This window comes from Panthera pardus, unplaced genomic scaffold (assembly GCF_024362965.1).
Source record: "Panthera pardus isolate Hobbes unplaced genomic scaffold, ASM2436296v1 HiC_scaffold_25, whole genome shotgun sequence".
Lineage (NCBI taxonomy): Eukaryota > Metazoa > Chordata > Mammalia > Carnivora > Felidae > Panthera > Panthera pardus.
Window position 1 is genome coordinate 1,398,555 of NW_026526821.1, and position 20,505 is coordinate 1,419,059.

General features: G+C 64.9%; 2 protein-coding genes and 2 long non-coding RNA genes across 4 annotated transcripts; 2 read left to right on the forward strand and 2 right to left on the reverse strand.

The window, feature by feature from the left end:
- Positions 1-882: 882 nt before the first annotated feature.
- Positions 883-8,749, reverse strand: OGFR (opioid growth factor receptor). The gene is made up of 7 exons (XM_053890047.1): positions 8,490-8,749; positions 6,000-6,068; positions 5,296-5,374; positions 4,391-4,469; positions 3,513-3,579; positions 2,843-2,991; positions 883-2,133 (listed from the first exon to the last, which is right to left on the reverse strand). Exons 1-7 carry the CDS (start codon positions 8,661-8,663, stop codon positions 1,209-1,211), a joined length of 1,542 nt encoding a protein of 513 aa, XP_053746022.1. The 5' UTR covers positions 8,664-8,749; the 3' UTR covers positions 883-1,208.
- A 669-nt stretch (positions 8,750-9,418) lies between these two features.
- LOC128773432 (uncharacterized) lies at positions 9,419-10,589 on the forward strand. The gene is made up of 3 exons (XR_008417664.1): positions 9,419-9,486; positions 9,691-10,208; positions 10,336-10,589. It is a non-coding gene; the product is annotated as an uncharacterized LOC128773432 (long non-coding RNA).
- Positions 10,590-11,215: 626 nt separating this feature from the next.
- LOC128773434 (uncharacterized) lies at positions 11,216-12,352 on the forward strand. Its single transcript, XR_008417668.1, has 2 exons — positions 11,216-11,888; positions 12,011-12,352. It is a non-coding gene; the product is annotated as an uncharacterized LOC128773434 (long non-coding RNA).
- A 34-nt stretch (positions 12,353-12,386) lies between these two features.
- Positions 12,387-17,174, reverse strand: MRGBP (MRG domain binding protein). Its single transcript, XM_053890058.1, has 5 exons — positions 16,965-17,174; positions 16,227-16,348; positions 14,179-14,260; positions 13,791-13,865; positions 12,387-13,360 (listed from the first exon to the last, which is right to left on the reverse strand). The coding sequence occupies exons 1-5, from the start codon at positions 17,110-17,112 to the stop codon at positions 13,179-13,181; spliced, it is 609 nt and encodes a 202-aa protein (XP_053746033.1). The 5' UTR covers positions 17,113-17,174; the 3' UTR covers positions 12,387-13,178.
- Positions 17,175-20,505: the final 3,331 nt, after the last annotated feature.

Sequence of the window (20,505 nt, forward strand, 5' to 3'; positions counted from 1 at the left end):
TTTCTCCCCTCTGTGGTGGAAACAGCATCACCGACCAAACCGGAGTTCAGGCACCTGGGGTCCTACCCCTCCCAGCAGATCAGGGGTGGGGGGGGGGGGCGGGGAGGGGAGCCAGCAGCCCAGGACGTACGCCTCCCCAACTCCAGCTCTGGGGAACATCAACTCAGGGGCCCTCCCTCCCAATGACTTCTAGTTTGTGCAGCCCCCTCCCCAGGACGGGAGCGGACCGTCAGCGCTTTTTGTGAGAATGGAGCCCAAGTCACAGCTGGTAACTCTCGGGGTGAACCATGCTCCCTTCTCCCGTCCCCAGGAGAACTGTGACCTTTGTCACTTCGCTTGTTCAAAGGCAAGCGCGTGGCCCTCGGCAGTCTCCTCACCCCACTGGTGTCGGCGCAGAGGAGCCAGCGTGTCAGGAAGGGGGATCCTGGCCTGAGCCAGCCGCGACTCGAGGAGCGGGAGGTGTGCTGTGCCCACGCCAGGGCAGAGGGTCCGGAGGCCCCGGGGAGGCTGTGTCTTGATGCAAAGGGCTACCAGGGTAGGGACAGAGGGCACGGAGCCAGAGAACGCCGCCGACCTTGCTCCCCAAGGCACGACACTGTGCCCCATATCAGCGTGGGCACAGGTCCTGTCCGGACCCGGGCCACGCCACGCCCCTGCTCCTCCCGCTCAACCCACCCAAGGGGGCTGCGCGTGGGTCCCCAGACTTAAACTAGTGACAAAGGGCAGCCAAGGGACAGAGCGCCCGGCTGCAGAGGCCCCGGGAGGCTGCATGGTCAGGGTGCTCGTGTGTTGGGGGGTGCCCAGGGGACACCACCCCCGGACTCCCGAAGAGCAGTGCTCCTCCCCTGCCCACTCACGGGACTGCTGCCCATGTCCAAACACTCAAAGTCAAATGAGTTTATTCAGAAAAGGTTTCGGCACCAGACTAAGAAAATGAGCCCCCATTCCCACCCCCCAGACCCTTGAGGGCCAATTTACAAAGATGGGGGGGGGGGTGGTGGCTTGGAGGAGGGAGGCAGGAAGTGAGCTGGAGGTAAGGATCCCCAAGTCCCTGGCCTTCCCAGAGGGGGGATCTGCTCCTTCAACGGCTGCGGTGACCAGGAGGGACAGACCAGTACTGCTCCGTGCTGACAACAGCTGACCACGTGGCTCCCCAGACCCGTGGCAGTGGCAGGACGGAGGGCAGGATGCCCAGGCGGCCCATTCCCTTAAGGCTTTCTGGGTTTGGCCTCAGGCCCCGCCTCTGCTTCCCTATCTACCGAGGGTCCCGCGGGGGCTGAGCTCCCAGGGGCACCCTGCTCTAGCTCTGCCAGGCCACCGGCCTCCTCCACCCCGTTATCCTTCTCTCTGGCCTCGGGGCACCCTGGCAGGGCGCAGCGCCGGGCGGGGGCTGGGGGCTCGGCCCCACCACCGGCACCCACCGAGTCGCCGCTCCCGGGGCCCTGGTCCACCTTCCTTCTCTTCCTCACCTCCTCCACCACCTTGGCCCCCGGGGGAGGCTGGGGGCAGGACTGCTCGGCCTCCCCCGGGGCCCGGCTGCCCGATTCCTGGGTCCCCCCGCTCAGGCCGCCCTGGCTGAGGGCGCAGCCCTCCAGGTTCAGGGCGATCTTCTCCACGTCCGAGGCGCTCTGGCCGCCCCGTTCCCCCGGGGCCTGCTCCCGCCGGCTGGCGTCCAGCTTCCTCTTCTTGTTCTCCTTAGGGCTCGGGGGCTCCGGGCCCCCCTCCCCGCGGCCCCCCGCCTCCCCTTCCTGGCCCCCGGCCCGCCCCGGCGCGCAGGTCTGGCCCCCCGCGGCGCCGGCCCCGGGGAGGGGGTCCGGGGCCCCGGGGCTCCCCTCCCCCTCCCCCGCGGGCAGGGGTGGCCGCAGCCTCCGCAGCTTGTCGTGCGGCCCCCACACGAACTTGCGGCGCGGCCGGAAGTGCTCCCAGGCGAAGCGCAGCAGCTTGCGGCGCTGGCGCGGGCAGCGCACGGTGAACACGAAGTAGTCCAGGGCGCTCTGGCGCACGGCCGGCAGCTCCTGGCGCACCAGCGTCTCCTCCAGGAAGAAGCGCGCCAGCGGCGCCTGGTAGCGCTCCAGGCCCAGCTCGCCCAGGGACTTGAGGATGCGCGTGATGCGGAGGTTGTTGTGGCTGTGCCTGGGGCCGGGAAGCGGAGGGGCGCTGGCGCGGGGGGCGGGGCGCCCCGCCAGGGCCCTCCCTCCTCCTCCTCCCCTCCTCCTCACTTCCCTCCCCCCTCCCCCCCTCCCCTCCTCCTCCCTCCGCCAGGCTCCGTCCCACCCTCTCATCCCCCTGGCGCCCTCCCCCTCCCTGTGCCCCACCCCAGTCCTGGAGAAAATGGCCTGTGTGGACCCTGCAGGTGGGGATCCTGATGCATCTTTTAGAAGGGGGCTGCCCCCTGGGCCCCGAAGGTCTCCCCCCACCCCCCCGCATGGCTGGAGAAGAGCCGGAGGGGGACCCCCCCCCCCCCCCAGCACAGGACCTGTTACCCACATGCAGGGGCACTGGTGTCATCAGCAGACAGCAGACCCACCCCCTTTACCTCCTCCCCATCCGGTGCCTCTCACCAGGGAGGAGGAGGGCCGTGCCTGCCAAGGTGAGGGTGCTATGGGCATCCTGGCCCACACCCAGGCGGACCCAGCGCGGCTAAGAGTGAAACTGACCGGCTCTCACGCCCCTATCAGTGGCACCACCCCCACCCTGCAAACACGGAGGGTGTTCAGAGAGCCTTTAGTCACTTGCCCGAGTGGCCCTGGAGTCCCTCCTCCGCCGAAGCGCTCCCCCCACACCTGTCTGAAACCTAGCTGCCCATCCTCCTCGGCCGTGGTGGGGGAGGGGCGGTCCTCACCAGTTGAGGTTCTGGAAGCGCTTCTGGTAGTTCTGTGCTCGGCGCACCTGACCCGAGCTCCTGTCTTCTAGCTGGATCCCGTAGAACCCCAGCATGAGCTCGTAGGCCTGCACAAACCGCTCCCTGACCTCCTTGCAGCTTTTAAATGCCTGAAACACACCCCCGAGGCCGGTGGGGAGCCCAGGGGTCGTCACCCATACATCCGGCCGGCCAACGCCCCCTCGGGCCCTGATTCTTCTAAAGGGCTGGACTCAGACTTTCAGGGTAAAACGCCAGGGCGCAGGAGCCCGGATAGGAGTGAATGATGAACCTCTCTAAGCTGCCTCAGAGTCTCACTGGGGCCTGAGGCCCCGGCTTCACCCCCAGGGGAATCTAGCTCCTGGGAATCATGCGCCCCCACCCCACACCCCAGGGCTGAGCACGTGGCAGGAAACACGTCCTGTCCCCCCCCCTCCCCAGACCCTCTTGTCCCTCCAGGAGCGTCTGCTCCAGCCCCAACCAGGTGTGATGAAACTCCAGTCACCATGATTCTGCTCACAGCCCTGGCTCTGGGCTCCCCGATTGGAGGCAAATTTCTCTAGAAGCCTGTGAGAGCACCAGGGGGCAGAGGCAAGGGCCAGCGCGGAGGGGAGGGGCTCCCCGGGACGGCTTCCCAGCGATCAGAGCTCACCTCAACCTCCCGGAGCGTGAGGGGCTTGGCATGCCAGTTCACTCCAGGTTCACGCAGAGGAAACAGCCTGTGGGAGGCACGGTTACAGGTCCGTCGGCGGCAGGCACGGGCTCCCAGCCACGGCGCACACCCGCGGTCCCGGGAGGCTCACCAGCCTCTCTGGGCTCACGGCTCAACTCTAGGAGGGCCTGGCTGGATGAACATGTGTGTGCGCTCTCACAAGGCAAAGCCGAGGCGTGAGGGGGGGGAAGGCTGCAGGGAACCTGTTACGGGCCAGGGCACCCGATGGGTGCACACACGACTAGAAGAGTCGTGCGCGTGCTCGGCAGCGAGCCGGTCTGCCAGTGCTGCCCAGGGCGTTCCAGGCAGTCCTCCTAATTCTTAGGTTCTCCTTGCATCTAGCCGTCAGTGCTGCACAACTATCCCCCACGATGCGCTGTGCCCAGGAAAAGGCCCCCGACGTGCCATTTTCAAACGCACACTGTGTTTGTGGGGCAGTGTCAAGGCTCTCCAAGGTAGCCATGCCGGCAAGGATCACCTCAGGCCACTGTTCGAGGCCTGTCACTGTCAGTGTCCAAGGGACTCTGCGGGCCCACGAGGCCTGTTGGCACCGGGGCCGTCCCGTCCCAGCAAGCCGGCCTGTCTGAGGCTCTTCCTGCGCCCCACGCCCACCTACAGCCTCAGAGGCTGCGCACCACCGCTGCCCTGCCCCGCCGAGGCGGCCTGCCCAGTAAACCCCGCCCCACCGACAGCACCTGCTCGGTAAGCCCCGCCCCGCCGACAGTGCCTGCCCAGTAAGCCCCCGCCCCGCCGAGGGCACCTGCTCAGTAAGCCCCGCCCCGCCGACAGTGCCTGCTCGGTAAGCCCCGCCCACTCACCACTGGATGTAGGAGTGATTCTCTTCCAGGACATCGTAGTCCTCCCTCCAGTTCTGAAGAATGTCTTCAATGAAACAGCCTGGGGGCCCCACGGGGATAAGTCAGTGAGAAGCTGCTAGAAGTCCCCCCACTTTCCCTCCCCTCCTCTGTTGAGGACCTCGGGGCTCTGAAGCTTGTGTCTGTGTCATGTGACCGTAACCCCCCCCCCCAGCCGAAGCCCTCGGCTTCTTTGCAGTCCGACACGGGCTCTCCGTTGCTGCCTGAGCACGGACCCGAGTGAGAAGGGCCACGCTGGGCTCGTTGGGCCGGAGGGCCCAGGAGGACATGGGGTCCCAGACCCCCACCTGCCTTTGCAGAAAGGGGGCCTCACCGCCCCCTCCAAACCACAGCTGGTTAGCTGGAACCCGACCTCAGACAGAACCTCCAGCGGAGCCCCACCCCCCCCATGGCCTGGCCTCCTGTAGGGCGGCCACTGTTTCCAAGGGCCAGTGACTCTCTGAGGCCACGTGTCCTCTGCTGCAATTGTGCTGCGTTGTAGTGGGAAGGCGGCCACGCCTGAACGAATGCGCGTGGGTGGCTTCCCACGGACTCTCCCTTATGGACACTCACAGTTGAATTTCGTGTCACTTTCACAGCACAGAACATTTTCCACCTTGAGTTGTTTCCAACCACTTGGAAATGGAACAATCACTCTTACTCGCCAGTTTACACGTGCGGCTTTCCCACCAAGGCAGCAGTAGTGAGCGACACGGCCCTTCCCAGGGCGTCCCCGCAGCAGCCTGCAGGGGGCGCTGCGGGGCAAGCCGAAAACCGCGGGCCCAACAGGAAGCCGTCCCCAACAGGGTCCCAGTGGGGCCACAGACGCCCCCCCGGGACAGGGCGCAGGCGGCCCAGCAGACGCGCACCGTTGGGCAGGAACCGGATCTCGTTTCTGTAGAAACTCAGGTTTGGCATGTCACCGTTGCCATCCCGTTCTATCAAATCCTGAAGAGCCAGAGAAAGTTGCGGTGGAGACATCTCCAGAAATAGGCTGCCTCCGAGGGCCCCTCACACTAGAACGTTCGGGGAGCGGGCGTCCGCTCCTGGGCCCGTGAGCCTCGACATCCTGAAGGCTGGCGAAGACCCGAGTCCCCGGCCGGGGCCCCTCGCCCCGCAGGCGAGGACCAGCCTCCGCACTGGGAGGACAGCAGCTCCCTCTGACCGCCACCTTCCCTCCTCACCAGCGCGGGCCGGGCGGCAGGTCCCCTCCATCTGTACCCCTAAAGTAGCCTAGGGGTTGGCTGACACTCACAGTGCAGAGGGCAGGGGCGAGGGCCACGGAACGCCACCGACATGGGCCCCGACCCGCGGACCGACACACGGGGCCACGTGTGGCTGCGCCACTAGCTGGCACTGCTCCCCCTGCTCTAAAGGCTCCGGGACAGAGGCGGTCCTCATCACCCCCCTCCCCCGGGGGGGAAGGAGCCGCAGTCCCAGGTGGGCCCTGGGACCTCGTCTGAGGAGGGGGGTGACGGGACGTCTTGTCCCGATGGCCTTCTCCCGGTGGAGGGCGGGAGACTCCGTCCCGGCCGGGCTGCCGAGGTGTGTGGGCGCCGAGGTGGCTACGTACCGGGTAGTGGTGCCGGTACCTGCGTGTGTCGCGCGCCGCTCGCCAGTTTCGGGACCCCGTCGTCCTGGCCTGGGGAGAGAGGAGATGAGTGAGACCCCTAGGGGAGGCCCACCCCAAGCCAGCCCCTGTCCCAGGAAGGGCAGCACGCACGGGGTCAGCTAGCAACAAAACCGGAAGGGACCAGAATGGGAGGAACAAGCCCTGCCCCCTGCTCAGCCCCCCGCGGCCCGCCCCCGCTCCCAGGATCCCAGGCTGACCGGCACGTTCTTGGGGTGCAGCACCGTCCCCGGGCCCTGGCCTCACTGCCTCCTCCGGTACTTGCTGGCTAAGTCCATTTGGACCGCAGCCCCAGGACTTGCCCCTGGTCCCCCTGCCTTCACCAGTGCTTTCTCTGTGTACGGTGCTCTAAGTTGTCACAAGGCTTGTGTCTCGAAGGGCCGTGGCCTCCCGGCCTACAGCCCCAGGAGGGGCCCCAAACACTTGCCTGACGAAGAGATGAATGACCAAGGCCCAGGGAACCAGCCTGGCCCCCGCCCAACGCCGTAGACCAGACCCCGTGTCTCCGGGCCTCCGGCCCTACGCGAGAGCCTGCTCAGGGAGACACAGGGGCTCCTCGCTGCCCCCCAACACCTGCAGCCCCTATCTCTGCAGGCCAAGCTCCCCGGGTCCTGGGAGGGATAGAAGGTAACTTCACGGCTAGGATGCTGGGTAAAGGTGGCTTCACCCACCCTCTTATAGGGTGGGAGGCGTGAGCGAGGTTGAGCCTGGCCTGAGGTCCGACAGAAGCCGGGGCAGGAGAGAGGGCCCAGGCAGGTATGGCTCCTGGGCATGACTCCACAGGAGACCGACCGCTCGTCCCAGGGAAACACCTGGGTCCAGGATCCTGGAAGGAGCACTGCAAGGGGAGTCAGGAGGCCAGGCCTGTCACTGTGTCCCTTGGCTCTGACCCCCTCCCCACTCCCCAAGATGCTCCAAATGGTTCTGAGCTCCAGCAGGGGCCTGGGGGTGCCTCTCTGCCCAATTTATAGACCAGGGCCTGCTGGTGATGTTCTTGCCTACCAGCCAAGGGCCCGAGGAGACACCGAAACTCAGCAGGAGCTGGCCCCACTCACCATCCCCAGGTCAACCCCACGGGTGCACAGAAGACACAGCCCAGGACAAATACCAGACAGCTGGGCCCCGTGTAGAAGTCAACGACTGTGGCGCCTCTCAGTGGCCGAGGGGCCAGCGCACTGCTGTAGGAGTGGGGCTCACAGAGCTACAGCAAGGACAGCATCCTCTCTCAATACGTGCCCCAGCCGGCGGGCATCTGCCACAGAAGAGCCAGATCCCTGCCCGGTGACCCCTGGCCACTGCCCAGCCTGCTGCCTCCAGAAACTCATGCCTGCCCCAAACACCATAGATGTGCTCCGCCTTCTGGCCTCCCTGGCAGGCCCAGGAGCCCGTCTGGGTCCCTCTCCCTGACCAAGACTTCACCACACAGCCAGCTAAACCCCAAACCAGAGCTCTCATCTGTCTGGGGGAGAATGCAACCCAGAGATCACACGGGATGGAATTCAAGGCCCCACAGACACGATGCCAATACATCATCCTCCAAAAGTGACAGCTGTCACCTAAGTCCCGATAACACCTAGAACCCCAGCTGGGACCACCCTGCACTGGGACAGAATGTGAGGCTCAGGGAGTACCGGCCCCTGGTATTGAGTGACCCTAGTAACAAAAGTAACCAGTGGTAATGAGAAGAAAATAAATCCGTGGCAACAAAAGTAACGGATCGTAACAAGGAGTATCACCAGTGAAGACAAAAGTAACTGCTGGTCACCTAGGTAATCAGTAGTAACAAAAGTAACAGCTGATAATGACAAATCAGCAGCCATAACTGCCAGTAGCTGGGGCGAGCAGCCCTGGCTCAGGCAGGTCACATAAATGTGGCCTCCAAGGCCACTCTCGAGAGGGTGGGAGGTCCCAGCGGGTGGGCGCTGCACCCAGCGAGGAGCGGTGGGGGTGAGGCGGGCCGGGGGTGGGAGGGAGCAGGGCGGGGCAGAAGCAGGGGGCACCCAGAGGCAGAAAGGCAGGCAGAAGCAGGCGGCCAGCACGGAGAGCCGGGATCTATTCAGAGGACAGAGCCAAGGGCCCGGAGGCGGGAAGTGACAGAGGCGAGTCCAGAATGTGCCCAGGGCATCCGCTTGAGGAAGTATCATCACACCGCACGGATCTGAGGGTGGCCCTGGATCTCCCTGCAAGGTCCCCCCACGGGCTGGGCCGGAGCTGGGAGGCGCGGGACGGGGCGATCCTGAGGGGGGCACCAGCGGGCCTGGGTCGGGGAGAGGGCAACAGCTGGAGAGGGAGAGCCAGGCCCCAAGCTGGGTGTCCGGGGACCGGGAGGGGGGGCGGCCTTCCCGGAGCGGGGCCTCACCCCCACCTCGCGGCGGCCGGGCGGGCGCCACCCGGGGCTGGGCGCTGGGTCCCCGGCGCGCGTCGAGGCTGCACCTGGAGCGCGCCGGGCCGCGCCGCCGGCGCGTCCTCTTCGTCCTCGTCCTCGTCCTCCGCGTCCGCGTCCCCTGGGGCGCCGGCCTCGCCGTCCTCGTCGCCCCCAGCGCTCGCGCCCTCGCCGTCCTCGTCCTCGTCCTCCTCCCAGGTCGAGTCGCAGTCCGGGTCGTCCATGCTCGGGCGGCGGCGGGACCCGCGCTCCGGCGGAAGCGAAAGTGAGCGAAGGAGGAAGCGCGGGGGAGGGCCGGGGGCGGGGCCGGGGCGGGGCCGGGGGCGGGGCCGCCGACGCCGTCCGCCCCGAGAAGGCCCCCCACGCTCCGAGGACAGCCCCTCCCCGAGAACGTCACTCCGGAGGACGCCCGCCCCCTTCCTCGCTGGGATTGCCCCCAGGGTGTCCCCCCAGGACCCCCCTACACGATATCCCTTCCCTTTGGGAGAAGACACCTCCCCCAGGATGCCCTCTGGAGTATACCCGCTCTACAGGTATGTCCCTGGAGGATGCTCATCCCAGAGAATCACCCCAGAATGCCCCTGAGGACAACCTCCCCCCAGAGGAAGACGCCTACCTGCTGGAAACCCCCTCCTCCAGAATATCCCTCTTCCCAGAGGACGTTCTCCTGGAGGAAGTCTACCCACCCCCTGGAGGATGCCCACAGGAGGATGTCCCTCCACAGGGCTGACCCCAGGAGCATAACCCCTGGGAGCTGTCCTCCCCAGAAGGGAGGCCCCCCCAGGATGCTCCCACGCGGGATGCCCTCCAGGTGTAGGCTGGGGCTGTGGTCTCATGAGAGGCTCCTTTGGAGAGCAGTCTGCTTCCACGGTCCCCCAGACTGTGGGCAGAAGTCATTCTCGGCCAGTAGGACACGGATCCGCGTGTCCCTTCACAGACGGTTCACAAAGGCCAGCAGGAGGGTCTCTTTCCAGTGTGCCGGGAGTCGTCTGCACCGTCACTGTGGGCCTGGCCTCTGCCCCTTTGCCACAACCTATCAGCGGTAAGGTAAGGTGCTGCCTAGAGGGAGGGGACGCATGAATGACTGGGTGACTGGGGTCATCCTGAGGCTGCTCAACACAGGTGGCCCTGGTTAAACGTCCCCTCGGGGGCCTCTCTGGGCGCTGGGGGCAGCCGGCGGTGGCCGCCCTCTTCGCACACATTGGCGTGTGTCAGACAGCTGAAGATCACCTGCAGTTGCAAATTCCCCAGTGACCTCCCACAGATTCCCTTAATCTGTGCCCTCACATCTGCTGGTGGCCGCGGGAGTTCCAGCAAAGTTGGAGATCCGCCCCTCAACATGCAACTTGGGAGTGGCCCGCCCAGGTAGTATTTGGACTCTGTGACGACCGTGCACCTTCGGTGTTTCACAGCATTTTAGCTAAAACCAAAGTCTGGCCTTCTGACAGATCTAGCCAGGAGGGTAACTCCCGGGGTCAACGGGGTAGAAGGTGAAGGCCAAACCCAGCCCCCTGGGGTCGCTGACCTCTCCCAGATCTGCCAGCGGCCCCTGGGCCTCAGGGCTGCCTGTGACAGCTGAGAGGGAGCACAACCTTCCGACCTTGGCTGTGGGCACAGCTGAGGGCCCTTTTTGATGCGGGCCGTCCTCATCCATTCTCCGGGTACAGTCTCACCTGGCTGGAGCCTGTGTACACACGACCTCACTCTCTAAGAGGACGGAGGTGCCCCCCGCCCCCTCCGGAACGGACATCTGGGCATTTCTGTAAAAGGTCTGCCACCCGTGGGCAGGCTAGGTTTCCTGGGCAGCGGGCAGCCGCCGCGCCTCTGGCGGGGGCCGCCGGGGCGGATGGCCTCCCCCACCCCCTGGGCCTCACCTCCCGCTTGCCTGACTTGCAGGTGGCCCCGCGAGGCCCCGGCCAGGACATCGGGCAGATGACACCGGGAGGCCCTGACGCAGGTGTCTGCATTCCGGGGGCGGAATGCAGGGGTTTGGCTGCTCTGAGGGGCACTGCGGTGGGGAGGCTGTGCCTTTCCACGGGCCGAGCGGCAAGCCTCCCCGCCGCTGCCTCCCACCGGGGCCGGGACGACGGACCCTCCCAGACGCTGCCCGACTTCCGCTCGACAAGGAAGAGTCACCCCGAACCGCACCTCTGGCTGCTTTTGTGCAGTTTGCCTGGGGCCCCGCAGGGCGCGTTAACCCGGGAGCCCAGATTTCTGCTGCAGAAGAAGTCTTGTGCTGTGTCCTCCCCTCTGCAGCCTGGGGACGCCCGCTGTGGGCTCAGGGCTCTGGACAGCTGGCCGCCCAGGCTGGGGCGGGGCTGAGCAGGGGTGGGGGGCAGGACTGGGGGGCGGGCCAGGGGGGCCGGGGCGGGGCCCAGAGGAGCGACGGCGGCGCGCTCGCTCGGTTCCTCCTCCGAGCACCGGCAGTAGGTGGCGCGCCCCAGGGTGGCCCTGCCCCCGGTGGAGGAGTCTTGCAGGAGCTGGGCGGGGGCAGGTTCAGGTTAGACCTGCCTTAACGTTTTCCTCAGGCAAAACCAGTTGCAGCCTCGTTGTTTGGCCAAAGCCCCACGCCCTCCCGCCCCGCCCCGAGGGAGCCCCGCTGCGTCCCGTTGCTGCCCTATCGGTACGCACTTGGGAGCACTCTCTCCTTCTGCATCAGCCCTGGGGGCCCTGGGCTGGGCCAGAGCAGGGAGGGCTGAGGCCGCACCCACCTGTCCCCGCCCAGGGAGGCTGCGGCGTCCCGTTGTCGACGACCCGGCGTCCTCAGCGCGAAGCACCTCCCGGAGGTTTCTGGTCCCGGGTCAGTGGCGCCTGTGTCTCCCAGGGTCCTGCAGCCGCTCACACTGGCTCCTCCCCAGCGCCTCTCCTCTGTCACACTCCGTCTACCTACGTGGTGGGGGCACAGCTGTTCCCCATGTCACAGAGTGGACCCCTAGGCCAGGAGAGGGTAGTGCGGGGATGTGAACTTGACCTGCACAGGCCACACGCAGCACATGAACCGGACCCCCTGTGTGAGCCTCACCCCGGCTGAGGACTCCGGCCTCCGCAGGCCTAAGGGCGTGGGGAGTGGCCCCAAACCGGCACCTGGGGTGGGGGGCCATCTACCTTGCTGGGCGGCCTTGCGTGCCCCTCCCCCCACATCTCCTGGAAGGGCAGCGAATGTTCAGTCATTAGGAAACAGGTTTGACTTATTTGACTTATTGACTAGGCTTTTCCAGCATGTTCTGAGGTCCCTGAAGATCCTGCTCCAGACCAGGGTCTACGTCTGTAAGGGAAAGACCCCCGTCTTCATAGACAACGTTTGCCCCGTGGCCCTGACGGTTCTGACTCCCCAGGGACCAGGCTCCTCTCGGGCAGCAGGGTCCCAGCGACAGAAGCCGGCGCAGAGTGGGCCTTGAAGGAGGGCTGCCGGCGATGTGCTCCAGGCCCCGCGAGAGACGGCGGGCCGGGTAGAGCAGGCCAGCCTGCATGGGGCGTGGGGCACCGGGTTCCTGCCCTTGCCTGGTGGGCCGAGGCCCGGCCTCCTGCTCCGAGACGGTGGGGGGATTCAGCTTCCTGGTGACTTGTCCAGATGAAGGACCCGGGGCACAGAGGTCAGCCGGGACTGAGGGCGCACCCTTCCTGCTCTGCCCGGACGCTCCTGTGCGGAGAACAGACTGGGCCCCGAGACTCGCGTTGCCAGAGGATGAGCTCCCGGACGTCCGGGCTCAGCCAGCCACCGGCTCTGCCTTGTCCGCCGTCCGGGCATTTCGTATCTGAAGGACTTGTCACACTCGACCACATTTCCACTCTGGCCCGATTTCCTGTTGGTCGTCAATACATTGTATCGAGGGAATGCTACGAAGCCCACTGAGTGTAGGCTGTGCTTATAATCCTTGGAAAAATAAACACTTCCTACCGTAAGAAAAGGGAACTTACTTTGGTATCAAAATCACGAGACTCCAGGCTGCTGCTTTTGTGCTTTAATATTCCGCACTCAAACGAAAGTATTTCAGGCAACCCTGGGCCCCCGCGCCCCTTCCCTCCACTCACTCATTTGGTCTGTTTGCAAGTTACCGGAGGATACAAAAATAGCCGCTACAAATCCTCTGTTTCTGGCATATAAAAACTGAGCGAAAAGTGTCTCAGCAGTCATGACCTTAGCACAAAACATCTCGGGAAAAATACAACACAGGTTTCACTTCTGCAGTGTTGTTTTCATATAAAACACTAGTAAAATAGGCTTCTTAAAAATTAAATAGTGAAATACCGCCAAATTATATACATCGTTACAGTACAAGCGAATGAGGCAAAACGTCCAGTTCTCAGTTTCTCAGGTGGGGCGACGGTCCGCCACGGGCTGGCCTGAGTCTCTCTCCCGACGGGGCAGCCGGTTAGGAAGAACGGCCAACAGATGGACAGACGGACAAACAGGCAGCACTGAGCTGCCCGGCAAGACCAGCGCTCCCCAAGGACACAGCAAGAACGGACTTCCTGCTCGCTGGTCCAGGTCTCCTTGTCCGTGCCCCTCACCCTGCTCCGCGGGGCCTGGACCGCAGCCCGGCAGGCGAACTAGCACGGCTGGAGCTGACCCGGCGTCACAGGAGGACGGGGAGCGGGAGGACACGCCCCCGCGGGAGGCGGTCGCGGTCGGGCCCTGTGGGAGCCACAGGGGCGGCGGGCTGGGGGGGCGGGGGGGGGGCGGCGCGTCCGGCCCGGTGGCCGCTGTCCCCCTGCCCTGTGCCCGGGCCGAGCGGCGTCTACGTTCGGCGCCGCTTGGCGGCGCTGGGGCTGGAGGGGTTGCTGTTTGCCGTCAGGACTTTGTCGGTGACGCGGCTGCGCTTCCGCTTGTCCACCCCCTCCTTGGAGCCCAAGTCCGAGGGGTTCTTGTCTTTGCTGGCCTTTTCCGTTGCTTTGCCCAAGCTTCCTGAAGACGAAAAAACTGGGAGACAAAATCATTTGGCTGAAAACAGAATATCCAGAATTTTACTTCCTCTTCCCGCTCGGTCATAAAAAGCTGCATCTACACACACGACGCTCCGAGCTGGGCTGCCGTGTGGCCCGCGGGCGGCTGGGTCCTCCTGAGGACCCGCCGTCCCTGCCGCGTGGAGCGTGTCCCCTGCACCCGCACCCCCAGCACCACGCACTTTACGTCCAGCGGCCCGGGTGCCAGTGCCCCGGGCCGCCGCGGGGCTCGCTCGCAGTGTGGGCTGTGCACCAGGCCAGGTTTGCCCAGCAGCTCGCGCCCAGGCGGGTGGAACCAGACAGCGCAGCTCCGGCCCCGGGCGGACTCAACGCGCGGGCTGGGGGTGCAGAGCCGCCGGGCTTGCTCCTGGGGCCCAGGGCGGGGTCGGGGGGCGCTGCCCACTCACCATCGTCCGCCCCGTTGTGGGGGTCCACATCTTCCTTCATTTCCTCCTTCATCTCTTCTTCAATGACCACTTTTCCTGTGGGGCGACAGCTGACGTTTACCAAAACGGTGGGAGACGCGGCCCTGCCCAGCGCTGCGGACGGCTCAGGCCGGGGACGGCTGTGTGTGTGCTTCTCAGCTGCCGCCAGGCCGCTTTTAAAGAGAGCCCATTGTTCTTGAACAAGTTCCCGCCAGTCCCCAAGACTCCCCAGACCTCCCAGTCCACCTGGGCCAAGAAGCACCCCGCCGGCAGCCCTCACTCCTCCCCGAGGCTCGTGCCCTTCACCCGACGCCACCGCCCTCGGCCCACGTCCTCCTTAATTCCCGAACCTGACCCGCCTGAGTCTCACCTTCTCGGACTTCGTGAATGATTTCTTCCGGAAGGACGAAGTTCCTCTCTGGATTTGGGAATGGAAGAATCTCAGATTCGTGCTGACGGCAAGTAGGGCGATTTTTTAAAGAAACAAAGAAAAAAATGTGATTTTAGTAAGTCACCAAAAACGTGTAAGAGCCAACTTAGGAGCACCTGAGGAGCAAGCACACGGCCGGTCCCCGAGAGCCGAGGGGGAGGGCACCAGCGGGGTGAGGACACTTCCTTCTTTCTGCCGGCAGTCTACCGGGAGCTGGGCTTCTCCAACAGGCCGCAGAAGGCAAGGCTATGGCTCTAGCCACCAGGAGTCCAGCCACCAGGAGTCGTCACCTGACCTGAGGCTGGGGCAGCCCCACTTCCCAGCATGCCGTCCCTGCCCCCAGGGCCAAAGCAGGCTTCGGCTGTCCTGCTGACCTGTCCCGCTCCCTCCCCACGAGGTGACAGTGACAGTGGAGCCCGCAGACACGGAGGTGCCGGACAGGAAAGCTACTGCCTCGGACACCAGGTGAGGACTACACAGTGGTGCCAGGGACACCGCTTATCAGAGTCCCGCTTGCCCTACACGTCACACAGGCCCCATGTGCCAGAAGGGACGAGACCCTGGAGGCACGGGACCACCAGAGGAAAGGAAGGTGAGCTGGCGGAAGGGGTCTAGACAGGGAGGGGCTCAGCGGGAAGGGCCTCCTCTCCGCAGCTCGCAGGGCATGGTAAAGCTCGGTGCTCAGCCCGCAGATGTGCTTGCGTCTCCTGGAGCTTTGGAAACCCTGTGGCCCTTGGGGCTGCTGGTATCTCCGTGGTGGGGGCCACAGATGCACACTGCCAGGGTCCCGGGTGACTCTGGCATCAGCTCCAGAGGGGCACTGGGGTCCGGAGCGACAGCCTCGAGGTCTTGCCTGGTCCCGCACAAGTAATAGGCCAGACTGAAGTTCCGGCAGAGAGGGGGGGACCGGCTGCTTGCCCTGGACTACAGCCTCTGAGAGGCGCCCTGCAGCTCCCAAGTGCAGCGAGGGCCTGGTGCCAGCTGTGTCTGTGTCCCTGGCTGCACTGGGCCAGGGACCCTGCCACCCTGATGTCTGTGTCTTGCTTGGGGTCCCCACTGGCCTAGAGTCACGGCATGGAAGTCTGGGGACCAGGTGACCCCACAAGGTGACAGGTGTGGGGTGAGGCCCCTTCAGGATGACAGCTTGTCCGTGATGAGCTGGTCCCAGCAACAGGGACTTCACTTTCCAGGGTGCTTTCTACAGGCCGGGCATTCAGTCCCCAGAGCACGGCTGTCACCGCTATCTCCTTCCAAGAGTAAGACAAGGAGCTGCGAACCACCTGCCCAAACCCACAGGAAGCAAGGGTGGCACCACGTTCGGGCAAGGAAGGCCTCAGGTGGGAGGGCTGGCGTGGCCCTAAGTCAGCCAGGGGGGCAGAGACTCACCCCTGCCCCGGCACAAGTGCCTACCCCTTTGCTTGCCTGGAGCTCCCGCTGCCCCCCAGCCCCAGGGGTCCACACCTCCTCTGAGCTCCTCGACCCCCCATCTCCTGCTGCCACAGAGCCCTGACGCCTGCTGTTCCTCTGCGGGGAATGTCCACTGTCTCCTCTGGCCATCCTGGCTTCCCAGTTGACCTGCCTGCCTTTCGATGAAACTGGCCGGGGGTTCTGTGGCGACAGGGCCCCGGCCTGCCTGGTGCCCACAGAGGCCACCATATTCACCTGAATGTGACTTAGATCCAGTCACCTTCCTGCCTGGCGCGCCGTGGGGCCTCCCGTGTGACTGCCGGGGCCTCACGCCTCCTCCACGGGCCTCAGCTCCGCACTTGTCTCCCCGGGGAGACTTTTGCTAAGCACCCCACGTAAGGAAGGCTCCTCGAGGGCAACCAGCTACCCCCACTGCGTTTGTGAGCTGCTTGAGGTGCCTCGTTTGGTTACTGGTGCCCCCCCCGGGGAGGGCCACAGGCCACAGGGCTCCCTGAGGAGCAGCTCGGTCTGGGGCTGGGGGGCCCTGGCCTGAGGAGCAGGGAGGGTGGGATCCAGCTCACCAGTGCCTGCATGTCATACATGGTGCTCAGGTGGTCCCAGATGACCTTGGATGGGACCTGCCGACCAATGTTCTGGCTGAACTTGTCCCGGATACAGATCATGTGGAAGTGCCGATTGACACCTGTGGGAAGAGGGAGTCACCTGTGAGGAGGGGGGAGGCGGGAGGCAGTGAGGGAGCTGGAAGCAGGGGTCAGCAGGGGAGAAGTAAAGATGGGGGCAGGAGGGCGGGTGTAGGAGGTGCAAAGGGAGGGTACTGGGGGGCAGGGCGGAGGAGGGAGAGTGGGTGCAGGAGGGGCACAGCAGGGGCCAGGGGGAGGGTGTAGGGGGAGCATCAGGGGCCAGAGGGAAGGTGCAGGGGGGCAGCAGGGGCCAGAGGGAGGGTGCAGGGGCGCAGCAGGGGCCAGAGGCAGGGTGCAGGGGGAGCATCAGGGGCCAGGGGCAGGGTGAAGGGGCGCAGCAGGGGCCAGAGGGAGGGTCCAGGACGGGCAGAAGGGGCCAGAGGGAGGGCAGAGGGGTGCAGGAAGGGCCATAGGGAGGGTACGGGAAGGCGGAGGGGCGCAGGGGAGGCAGGGGTGCAGGAGGGGGGTAGCGTCAGCGGAGGTGGGGTGGGTGGGCGCAGGGGTCGGAGGAGGCGCAGGTGGGTGGGCGGACGTGGGAGGCCCCGCCCCGCGCCCCGGCCGTTGCCCGGCCCGCCCCGCCCCCACGCGGGTCCGCGGCCTCGGCGGCGCTCCGCTCACCGACGGGCTTGTGGCCCAGCATGGCGTGGAAGAGGCACACCTCCACCTCGGGGCTCCACACCACCGTCTCCTCGGCCGGGCTGGTGGCCGCCTCCCCCGGCCCCTTGTCGCCCGGCGCGCCGCCGCCGCCCACCTCAGCCTCCCCCATGGCCCGGCCGCCCAGCGACGAGCCCCCGGCGGGAGCGGGCGCGGCCACGGCCTCGGCGCAGGCGCACTTGCGGGGCGGGCGGGCGCGCGCGCGCGGCGGGCTCGCGCTCGGGTTCGCGCGCGGCGCCGGCGCAGGCGCAGCGGAGGGTTGGGCCCCGCGGCTCCCCCTGGCGGCCCGGCCCCGCGGCGCAGCGCGGTCGGCGCGGGCGGGCTGCGGAAGCGCGGGGGAGAGGTTGCGGCGCCTGCGGCGCGGCTCCGGGTGAGGCTCCTCTGAGCCGTGCGCTCTTCGAGGCGGGGCTGCCAGCAGCACGTCCCCGTCTGAGGAGCTTAGGAAGAAGAACGGGCCACTGACAGCGCCTGCCGGCGGGGGCTCCCTGCGACCGCCGCTGCCCCGGCCAGACCTGGCCTTGACCGCGGGCTTCGGTGGGGGCCACCCCCCCCCCACCGCCGGCCACGGAGGGGGCAGGGCCAAGGCGGGGCAGCCGACATCACCCAATCAGGGCCGCCGACTCCGCCCCGTCCCGCGGACCGCGCCCCGCCCCTCCCCAGGCCCCGCCCACCGCGCTGTCAAGGCGCCGGACCCGCTGCGGCCTGCGCTCCTCCCCTCCCGCCGGGTTGTGGGCTCTCGGTCCCGCTGCCGGGACCCCTTCCGGGCAAGGCGCCAAGCGTCTCTAGGCCTCAGTTTCCCCCTCCGTGCAATGGAAGCAACAACGGCGCATTCCTCAGGGGTCCTGGTGAAGACTGGGGGCCCTTCCCGCTGTCTGCTCTGGTGCCCCAGACCTGAGCCTGACGCGGACGCACGCCCAGGCTTCACAGTTAACTGCTGGTGTCACACTGCTGAGCGCTGCCCCTTGGCCGGCGCAGGCTCTGGTCAGCCACACCCACGGGGACAGCCCGGAGGAGTCCAGGCTCAGTTGCCTGGGGCCTGAGTCCTGTCTGTGAAGGGGGCTGCTGATGATACCGGTCCCCTCAGTGGCACATGGGAGCTGTGGCCCTCTTGTCCGGGGGTCGGGAGAGGCCCCTGGGGTGGCAACCTTGGACATGGGGGACAGGCAAAGGGACGGAAGGAGAGGCATGTGTGGCCCTGGGCTGGAAACAGAGCGGGCCTGGCCTGGCAGGCTAGGGTGGGTCATGGGTGGTGGCTTCTGGAGGTCAGTTCCTCCTCACTCAGTCCTTGACCAGGGACCGTGGCGAGGTGTCTCACCCTGACCCCCAGACGAGAGGATCCCACTTGTTCCTTCATGTTCATACCCCTCAGCAGGTGTTCTGCCGTGCTCCCTGCCTACTTGTCATTGCAAACCATTGGTGACAGCGTCGGTCTTCCCTGCCAGATTATCAGTCAGACCCAGGGGACCAGGGCTGACCTGGCACAGAGCAGGTGGACAGTGACCGTTTGTGGACCCAATGACCAACTGACCAACTCACTTTCTTGATCACTAGTGCTAAATGATCCCCCCCTACTGCCCACTGCCACTTGTGATGTCCATATCTTAAAAAGATGCATTTGGCCTCCCAAGCCTCACACCTCTAGAGGGCGTCTCCCACCCATTGTTTGGACTCAGACCGGGGCTCCTGTCTCAGAACCCTGCAGGCAGGAACCACACGGAAGCACTTCGTCTTCCCTTGGCAGCTGGCCCAGAGGGCCAGTCACGGCCTTTTGAAAAGAAAGTCTAATTCTTCCGATGGGCATCATCGCCGTGATGACCCCAAGGACGTTTATCCTGCCCACGGCGCATGGCTCTGTGGTCAGCTCCGTGGATCCTCACAGATCCTGTCCTGGTACCATTACCGCCCCCATCATGTCACCTGCAGGGCTAAGCCTGGTCCAGGGGAGGAGGGGAGCCGTGGGGTGCCAGGCTCAGCTGCCAGTCACTCCTGATTGGTCAGGGGGGTGTCGCCTTCTCTGTCGGGTTGCCAGATTTGACATATAAAACTAGGGGCACCTGGGTGGCTCAGTCGGTTGAGTGTCTGCCTCTTGGTTTCGGCTCAGGTCATGATCTCATGGTTTGTGATCGAGCCCCACATCGGGGCTGCGCTGACAGTCAGGAGCCTGCTTAGGATTCTCTCTCCCCCCTCTCTCTGCCCCTCTCCCACTCTCCCTCTCTGTCTCTCAAAATAAATAAATAAACTTAAAAAAAGAAGATTCTCTCTGCCCCTCCCCCCTACTCGCACGTGCTTTCTCCCTAAAATAAAAAAATAAAGGATGATGCTCAGTTACATTTGAATTTCAGATAAATAATGAGTAATTTTGCAGTGAAGGTATGTGTCAAATATTGTGTGGGATGTACCTACATTCAAAGTTACTCTTTGTTTATTTAAAGCACAAATTTAACTGGATGTTCTGTATTGTATCTGATGATCGCGCTCCTTTTGCCTGAATTACTTTCTGGTCTGCAGATTTTTTTTTTTTTTAGTGTTTGTTTATTTTTAAGGAGGAGAGAGTGTGTTCAGGGGAGGGACAGAGAGAGAGGGAGACACAGAATCCGAAGTAGGCTCCAGGCTCTGAGCTGTCAGCACAGAGCCCGATACGGGGCTCGAACCCACAAACCACGAGATCATGACCTGAGCCGAAGTCGGATGTTTAACCGACTGAGCCACCCAGGCGCCCCTGGTCAGCAGCTTGATTGGTCTTGAAATATGGGGACTGCTGGGGCCATAGTGTTCTGTCCGTCTCTCCCTGGAGTGAGCCTTGTGAATTCGAGACAGGGAGGTCCTGTCACCGCTGGGAGCTCATTAGGATTTGTAGGCAGAGTGAGCCATTTGGGCTGTGATGGCCAAGGGCAGACCCCAGGCCCTGGCTTCCCAGGCGCTGATTTTGTGGGTGCAGAGGGCCCCCAGGTAAGAGCACACGACAATCGATTTCACCACCTCTGCCTTGAGGGATAGGCCCCTTGTGCGTGTGTGCACTTCATGTCCCTGCGCTCGGCGCTGGGCCACAAAGAGGAGGGGTCAGCTCTGGCGGCCTGGCCTTGTCAGGGCGTGGCCCCTCCCAGCAGCTCCTGTCACACGGGGGCTCATCAGAACGGCAGAATCCGCAGGGTGGGCCCACGCACACGTCCGTGACACCCAGCTAGCTCTGCCGAGTCAGCCAGGGGTGGGGGGCAGCCCTCCAGGGTGTTCACGTGAGGACCACAGAGGGGTTCCGCCCAGCAGCCTCTCTCCAAGTTCTCAAGTGGCCTTGACGAGGGGTGGGGTCAGGCTGAGCTGCTCTCTATTGTGTTTTCTTGTTCTGATTTCCTGGGGGAGAGGAGCCTCAAGTTTACTGCCTGTCAGGGGACAAGAGGCCTTCCCAGCCCTTGGGCATCAGAGCCAGGCCCTGAGCATGGCTGTGACAACCGATGGCTTCACCTGTGACTGCAGGGACCAAGCAGTCAGGAAGTACCCTGGCTATCAT